Consider the following 21,066-nt stretch of genomic DNA (forward strand, 5'->3'; position numbering starts at 1 on the left):
TCCGCGCTACACGTACGCGGACGTCTGCTTGACTGTGTAACGGGTCTTAAGATAGATAGCTCAATGGTCGCGTCTAATACCGGCGTTACTAACAACACTTGAAAGAAAGAACCAAAAAAAAGTTTGCAACTATGCCTCATCGATATCTCGCACATTTTAATTAACCAGCGATCAAGTATTTGATCGCCGTTAAGCAAACCATAGAAACGATCCTAATGACGAGTGACATTTACTGGACGTACCTTGTTAAAACGCGTTTGCAGAAGCCGCTCATATTGGTCGACAGCACAGAAGCAGAGCCGCGTGGTGAACGCTTCCATTCGTGCTGGCAGGGGCGCGTGGCAAACACTGCTTAACATTATTCCTCTTTTCGTGCTGGTACTCCACCGCAATACACACGTACATACGTTCACTGTGTACAAGTAAAATCGTCGCACGCATGCACGCACCCACCAACGGACACACTTGAATCACGGCGAACGTTTAGATGCGAACTAACCTCAATCGGCGTCGTTCACGATAGGTGTAACCTGTGAGGCAGTTAGCCAAAATCCAGAAAGCACCTCCCAAATGAATATTCCTTCTACGAGAAACTTCTCACCGCTACTCTTTTGTTTCTAATGATATCCTGTGAATGTTCCTATGCTTCATCGCTTTTAATTAACGCTACTTTCACATCGCAGCAACTGAAGCTTTTCACGCGGGATGATCTTCGAATAAAAAGATTCCAGAAGATATGGATCTTACATAGTCTTCTAGATTTTTCTCCTCGCTTCTGTTAACCGGAAGTAGCGGCAAAACTGAATCACTTGATAATCAGGATGTTTTGAACGTTGATTCGTTGAATAATTTTGCAGAAGCGATATCTTAGAAATCGAAGATTGCCATGAAACTGCATGAAACTGTCGACGTCTGCGCGCGCACTGTGATGTATAAGCTACCCTACTAGGGCTGACAATGTTCCCTGAGATTGGTAGGGTTGAATATTTGGCTATAAATTAATAAACGGTCCCTGTTATGACTTCCGTGCGAACGGATTTAAAATGTTGCTAACACCCGCTACTTCTCAGTTTCAGAATGTGTACTGAACTGTGGAGAGAGCTACATGTACTTTTATCGTCGCGATGACGCCCCACCACTTCCTGCCGACGTCTGATTCGCGTCTCGTGCGTACGTGTACGCACTTGAGCCAAGAGCCTCCAGCTGATCCATTATTTGGGTCGTAGACCCTTTTCATTTGTTACAAGATTTTTAAATTCGAAATTTTCAGTTCAATAATAGAGAAATAATAGCTGCCTTAAGGAAACAAATTAAATTAAAAGGAACAAGTTTTTGTTTAACATTTACTTCTTTATTTTATATTGAAGACAAACAATATATCAATGTCTGATACACGTGGCATATCAAGAATTTGAGTTAAGAGAAGGAAAAGTGTGTACTAATTCATTTCTTCCTGTGTAAATTATAAATTCTCTATTTCAGTAGTGACTATGTATCTATAGCAACAAGAAACTTAACATACTGAACAAAATTACAAAGCTACGTTTACTATGTTTATATGCGTCGATTATTTACGAATTATAACATTACATGACGCAGTGACAATGAGTTTAATTTAGAAAAGTGTTTACATGAAACTGAAGTTATCTTTATTACTGAAATAATACTTATCCAATTGAAACATTATTTTTTCTTAAGACTTTAATGTTCTTGATTTCAAGTTTATCTACCCAGACACATGAATATTAAAATAAATACGTGCTGAAACTTACATCCATTCAGTTTCAATTAGACATGCGTTGATACTGTCATTATCGCGTATTCAGATTATGAGTACAGCGAAATGACTGTCAGTTTTATTGTCCTTGTTAACCTTCTATTCAATCAAAATGTCTCTATCTAGAGTCTAGAGAATTCCACAATAAAAGTTGAAAAAAACATTCCTCAATTTTCACAGAAATTATTTGAGCTTACGTAATGATACAACACATAACATGTATAAACAATTCTTTCTAAAAGGAGATCCGAGTTTCTAGATGACATAATTCGAATAGATCAATAATACTAATTGCAATGAGATTGTATGGGTGCATTAATAGATAAGGATCAGATTATTTTTCTGTTAAAATCGTTTCTCACCATTTACTAGAAACTGTGTAGAAACTCTCAGACACAATCATTACATACATGTTATTAGGAGAGATCTGGATTACACGTGTAATTAATATGGCCGTGTTTCAGTCCGTGTAGTTTTTAATACGCGGGTACACGGGTATGGAAATACACGAGTATGAGCCATTCCACGTAATTTTTATATCATGAAATTAATGTCATAAATGACGTTAATGTTGAATTTCAAACACAACGTCATGCGTTTTGTTTTATCATATTAATAAGATATTAACAGTTTTCTTAAAGTGACTGCAAAAAATGTTGAAGCTCGTCGATTCCCATACAATACCGAATTAATCAAATTTAGGTAGTATAATATGTATATATATATATAACTATGTATATACATATATTATTACAATAGGTGATAAAACTAGAAACTGCCGAGGTGGTCGAACGAAATGTTTACAGTTTATTTTGGGAAAGCGATACAAATGTTGTAAATTTAAGAAAAAGTGGGTGACTATGATCAGGGCCGTTCCTGGGTTGTTGGCCGCCTGGGTGCGAAAACAGTAACGCCACCCTTATTAATTTAATATTATTCAATTAAGAATTTAATATGCAGTGTTTATATATATATTTTTTCAATTTTTGGTTTCATAAAATGAAACAAAGATAAGCCCGTGGTGAACATTTTGAACATTTAATTTAAAGAACATTTTATTTCTTCACGAATAAGCGAAGGACTCAAGCGCGTATAATTGAATAACGCAATTTCCGAGCGCTTCAAGTAACTACGTACAAGTCGCAATTTCAAACTGTTATATCTCACCATGGAAATATCTGACAAAAAAATGTTTCAAACAAAATTTACTTGCTTTTTCTGTATAAAGGTACCCCCGCCCCCTCTTAAAGGGAAATGTATGTAGTTAGAAAGACCCTTCAGATTCATGCAATTTAAGACCAAGAACTTTAAAATCGATGGGATAGTTTTCGAGGTATTGAGTGAGCTGTTAAGAGTTATGTGGGCCACCCTGTATATATATACTTACAACTAGTGGGAAAAAAATTAAGGGGTGATTCTTTGAGGCAAAATAAGACGAAAATCAAGAATAACGAAATTGCGAAAAATGCTTCGTTTGTTAGTTATAAGCGTTTAAAAATTGACCCAAATCATAGCAATCCGCGCGCACGGAGTGTCAGCGGATCACGGCTCATCAGGGGCATGCAGTCACTTTAAAGACTCAACGACGTGCAGAAAAGTCGGTAGACCAGCTGTCTACTTACCCTGTAGAAGATGTCGATAACTTGTGCCCGCGATATTTGAGTCGAATCCACCTGTATCGCATTAACTCTAATTACTCGATAAAATTCGCAAGAGATGTAAATATCTTCTTACGACTATTATCGAGTAGAGAGGGTTAATGCCCCCTCTAGTTGTCATGAATGCCAACTCCATGTTAGAAACGGTTCATATTACACCGAATGTATGTGTTTAACAATTTTCTTTAGTTTATTTTATGTAGTTTCTTCATGCATCGTAATGCAGGTGCTGCAAATTTCATCTTAGTTTCATTCTAATATCATTATACGTTTTGTATGATCTATGTTAATTGCATATTATTTTTTTGCGGATACAAGAACCTTAAACACTTGGAGTAAGATCGAAGTGGTAATAAAATGTGCAATGCACATAAAACACAGTAAGTCCAGATTCAATATTTCAGGAATAAAGAGCGGCGCGCTCCGTGTCAGGTAGCAAGCCGTCTTCGTCGGTCGACCGTAAGCGGCTGGTGTCATTCATAGCTGAATGACTTTTATTTAGGGGGTGACTGTGTGGACGAGCTTGTCCTACGTCGCGAGTGCATGCGTTAATTGTTTATCGTTCGAAGCTTCGCTCGATAGGATAATATATCAAAGGAAAAATATCATCCATATCACCTAATACTTCGTCAAGAGTTGCACAGATCGGATTATCAAAACCGCGTTCGATTTTGCCAGTGGTTCTTGCATCAAATGCATAATATGATCTATTTTTACAAAACGTGTTATTTTCCGACGAAGCGACATTTACTAATCGCGAGCAAATTATTTTTTGTGAAACACCCAGTTAGCCAGTACACTAGCAGCAGAAATATAACAGGCCTGGTGTCATGATGTGACGTCAGAAATTGCAGAGAGCTGCTAATATTCTGACGGCAGCTTCACTCACAAATGCAGTAAAACTGCGCAACTTACTTTATTGCAAATTAAATCGATTACAGTTTATCTAAATACAGCTATAATCGATATTTAAGTACTTAAATGATTATTTAACATTAAATCATAAAATTATATGTATATGTTAACAAATATTAATAATATGTATATATATATGTCAACTTTTATTTGTATGCTATATGTATAGGCGTTTATTATTATATGCAAATAGGATATGATGTATTGCTTGTAAGAAATAAGTATATATATATATATATATATATATATATATATGTAAATATTACACTCCTAAATATTTACATTTTGTGTAATAATTATATAGTCATGCATAATGTTCGAAAACATTTAAAGGTCCTACTCTCCTTCCACACTGCATGCATATATCTCTATTCCTGTGTGCACTTTAAAGTAGGTACAATCGTACGCGTCGCCGAATACGTTATTGTTTCCGTATGTTATTTAGAAGAGGCATTAGGAGTATTTAAAAGTTTTTGAAAGAAGCGGTTTATTGTTTGAAAATCCAGTTTATCTTATTTCAAGTAAATTAAGTATCATAATGTGAAAACGTGCACGGTCGAAAAATCCGACCGCGTCGGAACATTAAGCAAGTCAAGCGCAGCATTCAGGTAGAAACTCCGTCCTTTTATCCATACAATTATCTACAGTAACATAAGTACGGATCGCTTTATGGCTTGGTTCTTTTAAGTATTTCTTCTTTGCGAATATTCTTGACAATAGACAATAACCTACAAGTCCCAACATGTGGTCGATAGTCGGTCGCATCCTCGGAAATAGTGGAAATAGCAATCGACATTGCTACGAGTACATTCAACGATGGTGCAATCGCATATATACAAATGTTACATCTTTGTGGAGAAGAGGACGCCAACGGAGTAAACCAGCTGATTTCAGACGACTTTTCAGTGCTCATTTTTAATTTACTCAAACGGGAATGATCTCTATACGTTCATACTAACTATAACAGCACTTCTCAATTTATATGGAAAGTACCTTTCCATATTCGTAATAAACCAAATGGCACTTTTTAGTGCCACTTTTTTCAAAAAATTATCGAATAATATTCATTCTCTATTTTGAATATTTAATCCCATGTCTTTCTGTTCACAGCCTTCGAACCAGCCAATAATTATTACTACAATTTCATATATGCATATATTCAAATATACATATGTAGGAACGGATGAAAATGAAGAAAGAGCAGGTGACTCGGATGATGTCTTAAAAATATCAGACGACAACATTTGGGAAGTCGTCGTATAAATAATATATATAACCTACATACGTATTATTTCGTAATAATTGTAATCATTGAATTCATATTGTAAATAAATATTTTCGAGAAATTTAAAAAATATTTAATTGCCAAAACCCGCTAGGTTATACCGTAAGACTATTCTATTTATAACATTAATCTGTAGCAATCTGTGGTGACATTATGCACACGGCCTGCTGGGTTTATGATAGTAGCTTATATTGCAGACTGCTCTGTTCACGGCAGTAAATCTGCTGTTACGTTCTATAGCAGAATTACTGTGTTTATGCTGTGAATCTGACGTTACGTTCTACAGCAGAGTTACTCTGTTTCTGCTGCGAATCTGACGTTACGTTCTACAGCAGAGTTACTCTGTTTCTGCTGCGAATCTGACGTTACGTTCTACAGCAGAGTTACTCTGTTTCTGCTGCGAATCTGACGTTACGTTCTACAGCAGAGTTACTGGTCTCATGCCGTTAAATGTAACGGCATATACATACAGAATGCAGCGACAGATGTATACGCTTCTGAGGTCATGTCTGACCGACTATGACACCAGATGCCGTGCATCTGACGTTAGTTTGCTCATAGGGCATGCACTAGTGGGCATCAGAAAATCCTCACTGGATGAGAGAAGTTGACCAACAACGTTAATAGGGCGTTATTGTGTGGTGTGGCATACTCGGCAATCAATTAATTGGACCATATTTTATTAATGAACGATTAACGGGACGACAATATTCAAATTGTTTACGTGATATTTTACCAAGTTTATTAGAAAATTTACCAGTAAATATCCGCACAAACATCTGGTACACAGACAATTCCCCAATCGATGGGTCGGTCGTGGTGGAGAATTTCTGTGGCCACCACGTTCACCAGATCTTACACCCCTAGACTATTTTCTATGGGGTACATTAAAAGATATGGTGTATCGTGAACCAACAACAACACCAGAGAATCTGAAAGAACGAATTCGTGAAGCATGCAATATGCTTGCTGCAGAAACAATTCAGAGTGCAGTTTCCTTGCTGATTAATAGATTACATCAGTGTATTGATGTGAATTGACATCATTTCAAACACCTACGTTAGTGAATGGAAGAAGACTTACGGAAATTATTACTGGTATTGAATCTCCAACTTGATAATACGCACAGACCATTTTCAAGAACCAAAGTGAAATTATTCGTTAATTATTACGTTTACGGCTGACTAAGATCAGTACTTTTTTACTCAAAATTTAACGCTCTTCGATATTTTGGCATAAAAAATATAGCATTCCATTTAAACAAAAACGAAGTTGACCTTCAAATCTCCGAAACGCCTCCACTTAAACAAAAAATATTTACATTACATAATATATCCCTCCAAACCATACAACTTCTCTATAAAAAATTTTTTCATACGATGCATATTTTAGAAATTATTCAGGGTGAACAAGTTGCGTATTCCTTATCATCTCACTTCAAATAATTATTATTTTCGATATTGTTTTAAAAAATGAACTCTGTACCTATTCTTCTTTTTTTACGTTACACATGATTTTCCTCAATTTATCCTTTATTTATTATTCACTTTAAATGACAAACAAAAGATGATAAAAAGATCGATTTCGTTTGTTACATCCTTTTCATTTGCTATTATACGCAGTTTCCTTTGATGCATACCGACTTGCTTGGTCGTAGTAGAAGCACAGTACGTACCAACGCTACGGCGGGAGCTTGGCCGGCAGGGTCCTGCTCTGATGGGTCGGGGTTTTTCATTAATATGTCGTTAACAAAGTCTAAAATAATATTTTTGCTAAGGAAAAACTTTTTCCAAATCATTTCACGAGTGACCCCTTTTAACCCTTTCGCGCCTAACGACGTATATATCTGATGTCTGCAAAATGATCTGAAATGCCCAACGCCGGAATTATCCAACATCCGCGAAACTATCCAAAATTGTCCCGTTCAGCGGACCAATACTGACGGCTAACTGCTAGCATCGCCGTCGCAAAAGAGTTAAGATCCTGCGACACTTTTGATACACCCTGGATGTGTCTATGCGATCGACTCCCGAATCGAGATTCTAGACTGTCTCATATAGTAGGGTAATTTTTGTTTACCCGGGTATCCTACTTTATATACATATGTATATCAGCATATATGTATTGAAATTCGGTTCCAACATTCAATCTATAGAATCACCTACAATACTTTTATTGTCAAATATTTTATAAAATATTTTCTTTGATACACTATTTCATTGAGTTTTTATCCTAAAGGACTTGAAGATTATAAAAAATTGTTATTATATATTATTTGTAGATAAACAAATTATTACAAATTTTATATCAATATTGTCCATAAAATGTTCAAAAATAAGGTTTACTTGTATGTACAATTACTTTTATCAGACATTCTTACTTAGTTGGTTTTCTTATCCGCTATCCTATTCATCCATTTTTTATATCTATTGGGCTAAGTATTCTTAATACATATTGTAACATTTTAATTAATTCTTGTTCCTGTTTTCTGTCGTCTATAGTTAAAAGTGTGAGTCTGCCCAAAGTCTCCTGAATGCTTTGCGAAAATCCAGAGGTTCGTGCAATTAATTTTCCTTTCTGATTGTTAGCTATCAAAGACCACAACATAGAACCTGCTACTTTGATTTCAATTAAGGAACCATTTTTAAATATATCATGTAGAACATTAATGAAATCAACTGAAACATATGTATTGGTAATCACATTAATATCCTATGTGCATTATAAATTTTATCTTTTTATTATTTCCTACCTGAACTAAGTAACCGTGGCCGGTTTGTTGTATTAAATGCGAGATTGCGCAATATGGATATAGCAAGAATTCTATTAGACGATGAAGAGCATTTTGACAACTGTAATAAAACATCTAAGCCGTCGACAGCCTGAAATATTGGTTGCAGATTAAAATAGTTAAGAATAATTTTCCATATATTCATAAAAAATTGCTTGACTTTACCTTTGATACACATAATTGGCCTTCGTCGTAAAAAGTAAAATCAATTAAGAATTCCAAACAATACAGTTCGATAAGTGGCCATGGCTTCATCCTTTTTGTGGTAACTGGATGTATTTTTGTAAAAAACTGTAGTAGATTGCTCTATGAAATTTTATTTAATTAGTAAACTTTACGTTAATTCTGCTTTATATAATATTACAAAGGTATAAATTTACCTTTGCCATCGATACTCTACATTCGTAAACGTGTACTGCATTTCTAAGAACATGAAACGCAAAATGTAACTTATGATTATCAAACGACTGACCAGCTTTGTCTATCTCTTTACAAATTAATTGTATAACAACATGGATCAAAGCGAGCGTATTGGGAGTCTTTCTAAGTCCTGCTCCTGGCAAGATAGTCGTTAATGTTAACGATTGTGCCGCTATAACAAGAATGATACTAAACTTATTAAATCCGAATAATTACGCTGCATTTCTTATTAGTTAATTTGGTAAAATTTTAAGGATACCCGCGGGACATTGTGTAGTGTAAGTTGCAAGTAATTTCAAAGCAGTCGTTGCAACAGAATTGTGTAATGCAATCCAAATCCACAATTTGTGCAGCACATCTGCTAATCCACATTTTGTCAGAACTTCCTTCTCTTTTGTGTGACCATACATGAAGTTCATTAATAATATGAAAATACCGTTTATGTCATGTAGCAGTGGAGGGATCTGAACCAAAAAGTAAAACTGGAAATTCCATGTGGTACATACGAATGGTATTAGCTATTAGTTGTATTCATAATTGCAGCATTAGAAAACTCCTTAGTGTAGCATAGTAGACTAGTTGAATATGTAGAAATAAAAATGAGAATAGGTTAAGTTACCGGAAACGGACTAAAACAAATATATTTACTTGGAATTAATAATAAGTTTTTTAAATAATAACTTCGTCTCTATAAAAAAAAATTTATAAATATTCCATATAGAACGTTTTATTATAAATCTATACCCTCTAACTCTCTGTAGAGTTAGATAAATTTAAAATGAGTGTAATGACCGAAAAAATAAAGATTGTTATACTTTCTTGTACGTTAAATACAAGCAGGTTCTTCGACGTTTCGTTTCTGCTGACTTACATATACACGGATTCACATTTTAACATATTACCTTTCGTTCACGTTCCATTTGATTTTTAAAAAGTTCAAAAGGTTGTAGATTCAACCTAACGTATAATTCTTTCAATATCAGTAGAATAGTTTCAGGTAAATGCTCTTCTAATGCGAACTTCTTAGCTGTATTCGATACACACAACAAATTGGTAAGCGCGCTTGTGATTAAGTCCTTGTCTTGGATTTTGCGATTCTTCTTTGATTTATTATAATTATGAACAATAAGCAAATTTAATAAAACACCACATAGCTCTTCTCCGATTAGGATCTCCCCTTTTTGAAATTCATTATCCGTTACTTTATCGTAAATTAAAAGAATGTCCTCATTTTCAGTTGACCTTCTCGAGTTTGCATTCGTACTTCGCAGGGAAGGCTTATTTATGTCTGTGATAATTTCTCTTAAGTTATTCTTCTTGCCATTTGAAGTTTGTACTAGAGTAGTATCTATTACAGTCTGCAAAGAGACATTGCTTTTCCCTAAAGAATCTTTTTGAATATCCAGTGAAAGAAGAAACGCAAGGCAGCCAATAGCGCTCATATGAAGTTCTACATTAGAATCTTTTATTGCAGTGCAAATAGAGGAGAATACTTTCTTTGGATCAGATAATTCTAAGGCCGTTTGTATCGTCTCGAAATGCTGATTATCAGTTAATGAGAGTACGGCTATGAAATTAAAAATCTCCGCCCACAGTCTATTCTTTAACGACACCAGGTGTGATGTATCAGTACCTGTACATAAAATTGCAAATTATTTTCCTTTTGAGATAGCTATCACCTCTTTTAGTGCCAACTTACGATATAAATCACTATTTAGGAAGCAAAGTAGTGTACGGAGCGAGTCCGGAGAGAAGTTAATGACGGTAATATACTCGTTACTGTACGTGATACAATTGATCAGAACTGTACAAATGCTAATGTACATTTCCAAAATATCACAGTAATGTGACAAATTCGGTTCGCTGTCAATATCTTTGGGAATTTCGTTTATGCACCTGAAAATTTGTTAGTAAACAAAGAAAGTTCTGTAACAAACATCGTCCTTAATGAATGTGAAAAAAATGTTCTGTTCTTTTCCTTACCCAAATAAATATTTATCTATAGAATGTTCATAAATTTGTTGAACTATATCTTGTTTTCCTACAAACAGTAAATTATTTAACAATCTGCACACAGCTGTTATCAAGGATGGTGTTACCACTAATTGTAAATAACTGTCTGTTATTCCTGATCCTCCTACTGAAACTAATAATACTTGATTAATATATCTATTCATACAATATTTTGTAATATTATATTCTTATTACGTATGTATGCATGAAAATATATAAATTGTATGTAAATAAAAAATATAGATACAAAGCAATACATATATATACACACGCACACATTATACAAGGATATACATACAAAGTTGCAATTCATCTTGACAATTGTATAAATAAGAAATTGTACGTGGTACTAATGATGTACAACCAGATTGCATACTATGAATGGACGGTGTAGTTTCACTTTCTAGATCTCGGTTCTCCATTATATCGCAATCCAGGGTAGTATGCATATAAATGTTAGAACATAAAATACTAATTTCATAATAAGTGTTATTCTGTTCAATGTATATTAAAATTGCATTTGCTTTCAACGAATCGACCTATATTAATAAACTTTCCTTTATATCCAGTTAATCATTAAAAGTAATTTTATGTGAAAAAGGTAACTTAATATTTACTCACGTATTGAAAAGGCACAGAATTGCAGTTTTTCACTAAATTACTGAACGCAAGACATGCTTGTTCTCTAACTATACATGATTCATCACTGTTGACAATACATTCAAGCAGTGTCTGGCAAAATTCACTTGGTGCTAAAGCTATAGTAGTTAAAAGTTGAGAAGCAGTATGCACATTGTTTATTAAACCAGTAAGTAATTGTAAAGCCGATGCCCGGACCAAAGGATCTCGATTTTGCCACAGCATGGGTAACCAGTTTAATGTGCGACCGTCTTCGTACCAAAATGCTGCGAACGCCTAATAAAATGTTTCAAAGATTATCATTTGAATCATCCTTTAATGTAGATGACAATAGACATATGCACCTACATTTTTATTAAAATTTATCTGCATTTCATACAATAAGTGATTAAGGCATAATATAGAATTTCTAGTTATGGACAAACCCATAAAACTAACAGTTCCAGCGCCATGAAAAGATATGATTAATTCGATCAATGTATTTCCTAATGATATCAATAAGCTTTTATAATTTGCCCAGTGACATTTTCCAATTAAATATGTCAAGCATGTTAACAGCCAATCAAGGTACGCTAAAATAAATAAGTATAATAATTTACGTTATGTCACAAATATCATTAAAATATGACGACGGAGAAGAAAATGCACCTAAATTATAAAAATGCTGTTGGTCTCCAAAACATAAAGTAGAAACTACAAGTTCGATAAAGCGAAGCCAAATATCTTGATCTTCATTAACAGACTTTTCGGATTTCTCTACAGCTGAACATGTACGAGCCAACTTCAATATTGACTGATGTACATCTTGATTATCCAGCTCTGAATTTTTAAATAACTCTGCTAATAATTTGGTTATATGTTTCACGATCTTGCTCGTCCATCTATTTTTTCCTAATTAATATAAAAAGATATCATTGATTCCATCATATTCTAAATAATATGTAACTTTAATTTCTCACTAAAAACATACCATTCTTCGTAATATCTACATAAAGCTGTAAAAAGTTTACAACGTCTACAAACAATTCACGATCCTCCTTACTTGCAGGATGAGAGAGCAAAAATCGTTCAAATGTTTGTTCCCAAGGTAACGAACTTATGTCCTTTACTTCTTCGTATTGTTGCATTTTGTAAAATTTTATATACCTAAAAACCTGTACGGTTAGTGATATATAAGAAATACAGAAATACTATAAATTATTGAAATTATAAGTTACATTGTAAGATAATCAAGTGCACATGAGACTGCATCGTGTGTAGTAGAATTCTGTATATTGTATAGTTGCTGTTGGCAATAGTAATGAGGAAGACTGAAACGTAAAGTCATGAACTCATTTTCTTGGATTTTTAAGTTTTCTGATATGTTTGTATTATTGACATCACTCCAATTTTTCCAAAGCAAACTTAAACCATTATTCCATTCCCAAATCCAATACTGTTTAATAAAGGTTGATACCAATCGATTAGAACTATGAAGAACTATAAAATATGGAAGAAAGCGATTGTTTTATGTTCTGTAGCTTTGTATATCTAACTTATACTCTTAAAATATTTAATAAAATCGATTTACCAGAAGTATCTGATCGCGTATGCATACTTATTTTCCAATGTGATTTACAAAGAAATGGTAATTTCATTTTGCATACAATAAGATATGGCAATGAAATATTTTTTGAATTAATTTCATTTAATCTCATTATATATTCGTTATAAAGCAATAAACACAAAAGTTGGGAACCATCGTTTCGAACACATTCGTTATTTGGAAATAAAAAGATACCTGAGAAGAATGTATCAAATAAATAATTGTAATAATTTTGCAATCTTATGAAACCAGTCTGTATAACTATGGTTTTGTTATACGTACTTCTGATTATATTCGAAAGTACATTGATACGAGTCGATAGATCATGACGTATAGAGTTTTCGGTAGATGCCAACATGTTCAGTATAGAGATTATTGGAATCACAGAATCTGGATAATTAATACAATCTTTTTCTAGCTAAAAATTAACACGAATCATTAATTAAATTTGCTTACATTAACTATTAATATGAACATGATGCAACTTACTAATGCACTGCCAAATATCTTTAAAATTAATATTAGCCCATTTTCAGCAATAAATAATTTCTGCAAAGAACTATCCGACAGCATAACGCTAATTTGGACTAATGCAGATTTCCGCATTTTCGGATCAACATTAGGTTCACTTAACATTTCTAGCACGGATAATAAATTACTCCTCTGTAAAATCATTCTTTATGTGAAACTCTTAACACTATAACAAGATTTTCTTGGGAGAAGAACAAAGAATGTACGATATGTCACCTGATAACTGCCTTCTGATTTTTTAAGAAATTCTTGGTGTTCAAGTATACAAAGTGAGCCAAGAGGTAATCCATGTAGAGACGACAACCGTGGAAATTTTTTAACTGAATCTTTTTCTTTTCCGAGAAGCCAAATCAATCGGCGAACAGCTTCTTGTCTAATATCGCTTTCCGACGAGAACAGATATCTTAAATTACCTTTGAGGACCTTTAAGATAAGAATACATACATTGTGTATCACAACGTTATATACATTATACAGAAACTATAATATTATTTCAATAGACGGTACCTCGATATATGGTAAGTGTATACTAGAAGAAACATCAGGATCAAAGAGTTTCGTTACGTACTGCCCTAAAGCTGTTAAAGGATGAGCATGGCATTGCAAGAGGGGTAATACTGGTACAATAGTTTCTAATAATTTTAGCCATCCACTTTCTCCCATTTGTAATCTTCCTTTCAGTATATAAACTAGTATTTCTTCAGAAATTTCCTTTATCTGATACAAATACATAATTCTTGGTATATTATATTGTATCAAACATTTATGAAATGTTGTCTTACCCTCTTATCATCGCTCATCACTCCATGAGAAATTATTTCTGTCAGGATTGGAGGTTCAAACAGAAATGTTAAATTTTCCCAGGACAATTTTTCACTGCTATAATCTATACCTAGAATGCTTCTAACTAAAGTATAACATTCCATATAAGTTGCATACTGTACAGAAATATCCCCATTAGCCAATAAGCTCAATATTAATTTTGTGGCTAATATGTGATCCTCGTTGTTCAGAGGGTATCTTTAATATTAAAGGAAGTAACGTAATAACTTGTTTATAATGTCATAAAGCTAATTTTCATGTTTAAATACATTTTTTTAAACTCCCTACCTGTGTATGTTTTGTAAAAATCGGATGGTCTTTTTGATAATATGGAAATTTTTGTGATAAGATAGACTCAACTTCGAAACATATAACGTTTTCAAAGTATCTGAATGAGACAAATCTGATGTACTTTTCATCAAGGATATAGCTGCTTTCATTGATTTTGCTATCATCCTTGTTTCATCAAACATTTTGATGTATGCAACTTCAGTATTACCTTGAAATTGCTACAGATACAAAAAGAAAGTGATACAACAATACATTTAGGATTGATAGTATGTGTAATTAGTAGACTGCGGATTTTATGCATTTATAGTGAATATGATTGTTTAAATCTTAGGACACAAAAATATTTAATGAACATTGATGATGTATTTGTTTTATTTGGAACCTAATAGTATCCTTAATAAAGTAAAGGAATTTCTGTTTGATGACAGTTTTTGTAAAATAGACAATAATAATCTGTATTTGCATAAAAATCCGCAGTCTAGTAATTAGTTTCATAATTAGAAATACGAGGTGATCCTCGCGCTGCGCAAATCAAAGGCCATGTCGCTTTATACAACAACGGCCTTTGATTTTGCCCAGCGAGAAAATCACCCCATATTAGAAATTACTCACATGCCCATATTCTTGCAATATCAAATGTAATCTCGGATATAAGAAATATATTGGAGCATCCATTATAGCTGTACATATTGATGTTTTAAGTGATTTAGGAAAAACAGCGTCTGCTATTTCCAGAGGAACGATATTACTTAGAAGTTTCATTGTGATAGTCACAAGGTGCAGATATGTTATCCTGAAGTGATCAATTGTACTATAGTTTTCGAAATATTGTAAAACGTCTCCCAAAATATTAAATAGTAGTTTCATATTTTCCGTTATTCTTAAAGCCATGTCGTCATTACAAAGCCAAATATTTGGCATGACACTGGTAATAAGAAGTTGTACTAATTCATATGCCAGATCTGTTATATATTTAATGTTTTTTAATGGAAATGTCGAGTTAATGGGAATACTCAGTTGTGATATAACGTGTTTCAAAGACTCAATGCAAAATGTTGGTATAAGCATTCGTTGAAGTTGCAAGATAGAATCATCAATATTGTCTGTCGTGCTTTGACTTCGTTCACTTGTACCCTGTATAGAACATACAGTTTTTAATACAGCAAATAATTTCAATTATTTTACAAGATACATACTGTAGACTGGTATGCTTGATAATTAGTTTCTAGAAATCCACCATCGGGACTATCTCTAGTGTCAGAAGAAGAGTAAACATTGCTGTTTAATTTTTCTGCTAATAACTGGAAAGTATCATTTTTGCTGGTACATTGCGTATTACTTAATAAGAGATATGTGCATCTTAAAATATATTTCTTTACCTTTTGCTTTTTATTTGCAATACATGGTTCACAGTAATAATAGATTCTTAGTCTCAGAGATTGTGTTAATTTATGCAGTGTTTTTAATATCATTGGTACGACACTTCTAATATTACTGTTTGAGGCATTTGCACTGGCTTTCAAAAGATTATGCAAAATCTAAAATGAATTTTGATTTATTAATATTTACAAGGAGAGTGCAAGTTCTTTAGAACACTGATTTAATTGAAACTTTAAACACTGGTAGATTTTGTTGTTCCCTTTATGAAAATACCCCATTATGGGTTCAGGTGCTCTATATTTTTTAAGACATTCCGAAGTGAAGTTTTAGTTCAGAAAACTGTACTTAGATGCAGTTGAGTTGAAGTAGGGATCAAGAACTGCTGTGGTGTGAAGACAGCATGCTGAACTGCTGCATGGGGGTCTGGATTTGATTCACTGCAAATGCACAATTTCCGTTTTCAATTTTTTTTTCTATTTTCTTTCATATGAAAAATGTATGGTAGATATTAGGCAAGTTGTATTACGGACATATTTTCATGAAAATGTCTTTGCTTATTATTAAGGTTTTGAATTTATTTAATATATTATATATATACACAAATAAAAAAATGGTACTTATCATTATGTATAAAAATGGTATTTATGACCAAAACAGGAAATACATAGTACAGAAAAACAATTTCCTAGTTGTAAATTCTTTCAATTAGAGATCCATTTCCTTTTCAGTACATCATCACTTCCACTTCTTTGAGTATTTGTATATGTAGTAAATAAATTTAAAACCTCAATAATAAATAAAGATATTTTCATGAAAATAAAAAAACAAACTATACATATGCAGAGAATTAAACCCACATACTCTGCATAGTAGTTCAATACAGTATCTTGCCATAGCAGTGCTTTGTCCTTATTTCAACTCAGTGTACTTCAGTGCAGTACTGAAATTTCAATCATGAATATTTTTGTAAATAGAATGACGAAATCTACTAGTGTTCGGAGTCTCATTTAAATTGATGACCCAAAGGTCTTGCACTCTCTTTATTAGTACGCGTATTTTTAAGTATGTAAAAATGAAAAGACTTTAATACCAAGACTATAGCTGGTCTTTGAAGAAAAACTTCTGCTGGAAAATCTTGCATCATTACATTTGTTATAAACTGGCATGTATGTAACAAAAGATTTGTGTCAGTGATATTGTTCAAAGCTTCTTCAACAGCTGCTAGAACACCTCTGTCTGAAGTGACTAAAGCCTGCCATGGCATTATTATCCATTTCACACCTCCATCTGTTGTCTTTGATATTGGTGTCCTGTCTCCACATTCCAATGTTAAGTCAAATGGTATAGAACTGTGTTTAACAATTTAATTTATTATATTATTTCATAACTGAAGTACAATGGTGATCATAAGAAAAAGAGACATGCTAATGGACCAAGCACAGATAAACAACTTTTTATTACTCTAGCTTCTATATATGCTATTACAAAATGTACCCTTGCAGATATACTATTAACATAGATATATAATATTCAGGATGGATTAGATAGTCTTTGATAAAACTTAACTTCAAACATACTTTTTCCTTCATCACATGTTTCTATCAAAAATTGATATTTATAATCTAAATACACTAATTATTACGTGCTTATAAAAGTATGAATTATAAACTTTTTCGGACTGGCACTGTATTTGGAATTTTTTATCTTTTTTACCTATCCAAAACAGAAGGAATGGACCAACATGAAGAATTATCTTCTTTTGTTTCATGTGTTTTACCTCCATTGTATTCATAATCTTTTATTCTTGTTCTGTGTCTGTCATAATCAATAAATCCCATTCTCAAAGAACTAGAATTCTTAAAAATAAATGAAAAGAGTTAAAATATGTCTCTAGGGTAATAACAACTACATAAATATTTAAATTAGCTTTCATATTATAAATAATTCCTAAGAATATATTATAAACCTTTGAGTCTTCAATATTTATTACTGTTGTCTGTAAATTATTTGTACCAGTAACAACATTTGCGATTTCATTTAATTTGTCATAGTACTGTGAGCCCAGTTTTCCTCTTAATTCATAAAGTTCGTTTTCAAATCTCGATTGACCAAAAGCATTTAAATAACTTTTGTCACCTGTCTTGAAGAATGTACCATAGTCAATGTAGTTTGTGGTTCAGTTAATGAAAATATTACGTAAAATGATTATTAATAAATACCTTTAACAGACGAAGTAATAAATCTAAAACTTTCTGTGTTTGTGAGAATGTGTCAAATGAAAACCAATTAAACAGTTTTGATATTAATTCTTTTTTAACAGCATCGCAGTCACATCCGAAACCAAGATCATATTTTAAAATAATATTGTCCAAAGTTCTTAATCGAATTTCTTCGAGGTTGTGACCTGAAAAATTTGTGAGATTTTTTTGTATTTTCTCTATATTTTTCTTAATAATGTTAAAACGATTATATTTACTCAATTTTTTAACATGCACCGCTGATATTCCATTCATATTTGTCATTTCGTTAGACAATAACAGTCACATTTTAGGTTAATTGCGAACATTCGATTGAATATTTCACCGCCAAATGTCTTACAAGAAAAGATGCTGAGATACGACACTGATATTTTAATAAAGTTTTACACTGTGATAGACCTTGAAAGAAAGGTATTTGTTTTAGCCGCAAACGCCTATTAATTTATGAGATATTTAATCATATTTAATGTTGTTTAATGTTAAAATTTTGGTCTATATACCTATACTGTACATATATACAGAGTGTAACAAAAATGTTGCTCGATTCGGAAATGGGACACTCGGGGAGTGAATTGGAACCACTTTTTTCTTAGCAAAAATATAATTTGAAGCTTCGTTACCGAGATAGTAACGAAAAACCGCGACCAATCAGAGCGCGAGTTTGGCAGCCGAGTTCCCACGCTGACAGTGACTACGCGCTGCGCTTGTACTATGAAGCTCCGACAAGCAAGTCGGCATGCATCGCAGTAGACTGAGTAAAATAGCAAATAAAAAAAACGTAACAAATAAAATCATACCATTTATCATCTGTCGTTTGTTATTGAAAGAGATTAATGAATGAAGCATTAATGTAGGAAAATTATGTGTAATGTAAAAAGACGATTGCACATTTGCTTTTTTAAACAGAATGGAAACTAATAATTCTTTGTAGAGAGGGGCTAAGGAATGTATAAATTTCCTTTTTAAATAACGTATTAACGAAAAGGTAATGTAACAGAAAATGAACGAGAAGTGATCGTAGTTCGGTATTGGCATAAACATTCATAGTTTAATAACGGGCAACAATGTTACTGATAATGAATAAGTTTCTTCAAAAAGCCCGAAGAAAAATTTAAGTACAGAAACTTGCAGAATTATCACCGGAAATAAGCCATAGCTTGCGTTAAATTAAAAAAATAATAATCAGCAATAAATTGATCAGAACTCACCCTTTCGGAAATTCACCTGCAGTTTGTAAACCTGTGTCACTAGGTGACTGAACCAATCCTGGTCATCGACGGCCGAAACGGTTTATGGCAGGGTATCGCCCAGTTCGCAGGTGATCGCAGGTATACCTCACCAGCCGAAGTTAAGGGTTGTAACGTGAAGTGCGTCCTGGTTATTCCACCGAATACGTACTCACTTCACTGCACGACCACTAACACTGATCACCTGACACAATCACTTAAGCACTCCTCCAACACGTGCTGCGCGGAGTCAACCTCCGCGCTGCACTGGTGGCACTCTGCCGTCGCTTCGGCTCCAACCCTCTGCAGGTACCCCCCGAAGCAACCGTGCCCGGTGAGCACCTGCGTGAGCCGGTAGGATAGCCTGCCGTGCCGACGGTCCAGCCATCCATCAAGGACGGGCAGGACCGCGCCCACGGCTCGCTGCCGGGCGGCGCCGCTGTCATACAGCTGGCGCCGCCACTTTTCGCGAGCGAGCCGCCGGCCCTGGCGCTTCATCACCTCGACCGCGTCGTCCGGCGGGTCGACCCCGTTCCGGCGGAGGCCCTGCAAACACCGATACAGATCGGCGGCAGCCTCCGCCTGGAAATCAAAGGGCACGACCCCCGCCAGGACAGCCGCCGCCTCGTGGGAGATGGTGCGGTACCCCCTCGCGATCCTAATGGCCATGCGGCGCTGAATGCGCCGCAGTAGCTGCCGGCCCCGCCGGCGGGCCATCAGGTCGAGGCCGAGCTACTTCATACGTCCCTCGACCCGGACACAGGCGTCTCCTACTCGGACCCAGGCCTGGGGGACCCTCCGCGACAGAGGCAGTCCATGAAACATGACTACCTCCGTCTTTCGCGGCGAGATCTGCAACCCCAGGTCCCGGATCCTGGCGACGATGAGTGCCACCGCCACCTCCGCAATGCGGATGGTCCTCGTCCACTCTCTCCCGACCGCGATGATCAGCGTGTCGTCCGCATAGCAGACGACACGCACACCAGGCGGGAGGAGCCCGCGCAACACCGAGTCGTACCCCACGTTCCACAGTAGGGGTCCAAGAACGGACCCCTGGGGCACGCCTCGGTTGACTCTCCGCCGCACGATTGCGCCACTCCGGCCGGGGTATTCGATCACCCTGTCCGACAGGTAGTCCCGCAGCACGATCCGGAGATACGGAGGCACCCCGTGTTCTCGGAGCGCCTCCCGGATCGTGTCCCAGCGGATGGTGTTAAAGACATTGGCGATATCTAGACTGATCGCCAACGCCATACCACCGCGGGAAACTGCCCGGTCCGCGAGGGAACGCACGTGGTATATCGCGTCTAGCGTAGACCGTCCCCCGCGGAAACGGAATCGGCCGGTACGCGGAAGGAGAGTCCGCGGGCTTTCCTTTCTTCGGGACGAGGACCATCCGGCCCCGCTTCCAAGGCAGCGGGACCCGCCCCGACATCATGCAGCCGTCAAACAGCCGCATGAGTCGAGGCCCGAGG

At 35.2% G+C, this 21,066-nt stretch overlaps 1 protein-coding gene across 1 annotated transcript; it reads right to left on the reverse strand.

The window, feature by feature from the left end:
* Window positions 1-8,044: 8,044 nt before the first annotated feature.
* LOC107192392 (rotatin) lies at window positions 8,045-18,686 on the reverse strand. The gene is made up of 29 exons (XM_015581634.1): window positions 18,584-18,686; window positions 18,327-18,511; window positions 18,098-18,247; window positions 17,821-17,963; window positions 17,198-17,456; window positions 16,107-16,265; window positions 15,924-16,028; window positions 15,340-15,861; window positions 14,725-14,945; window positions 14,397-14,634; window positions 14,122-14,331; window positions 13,831-14,037; window positions 13,573-13,746; window positions 13,366-13,501; window positions 13,069-13,278; window positions 12,716-12,977; window positions 12,469-12,644; window positions 12,147-12,389; window positions 11,847-12,070; window positions 11,481-11,774; window positions 11,158-11,398; window positions 10,830-10,992; window positions 10,546-10,742; window positions 9,749-10,479; window positions 9,106-9,310; window positions 8,807-9,018; window positions 8,592-8,732; window positions 8,388-8,517; window positions 8,045-8,313 (listed from the first exon to the last, which is right to left on the reverse strand). The coding sequence occupies exons 1-29, from the start codon at window positions 18,627-18,629 to the stop codon at window positions 8,045-8,047; spliced, it is 6,453 nt and encodes a 2,150-aa protein (XP_015437120.1). The 5' UTR covers window positions 18,630-18,686.
* Window positions 18,687-21,066: the final 2,380 nt, after the last annotated feature.

Source organism: Dufourea novaeangliae, unplaced genomic scaffold (genome assembly GCF_001272555.1).
Source record: "Dufourea novaeangliae isolate 0120121106 unplaced genomic scaffold, ASM127255v1 scaffold352, whole genome shotgun sequence".
Lineage (NCBI taxonomy): Eukaryota > Metazoa > Arthropoda > Insecta > Hymenoptera > Halictidae > Dufourea > Dufourea novaeangliae.

Excerpts from the sequence above, each read along its gene's own strand:
- LOC107192392 (XM_015581634.1), bottom strand. The coding sequence starts at position 18,629 with ATGACAAATATGAATGGAATATCAGCGGTGCATGTTAAAAAATTGA. Across the intron at positions 18,512-18,583 it reads GGTGCATGTTAAAAAATTGA|GTCACAACCTCGAAGAAATT; the intron begins GTAAATATAATC and ends CAAATTTTTCAG. Across the intron at positions 12,645-12,715 it reads GCACTTGATTATCTTACAAT|GTATATAAAATTTTACAAAA; the intron begins GTAACTTATAAT and ends ACAGGTTTTTAG.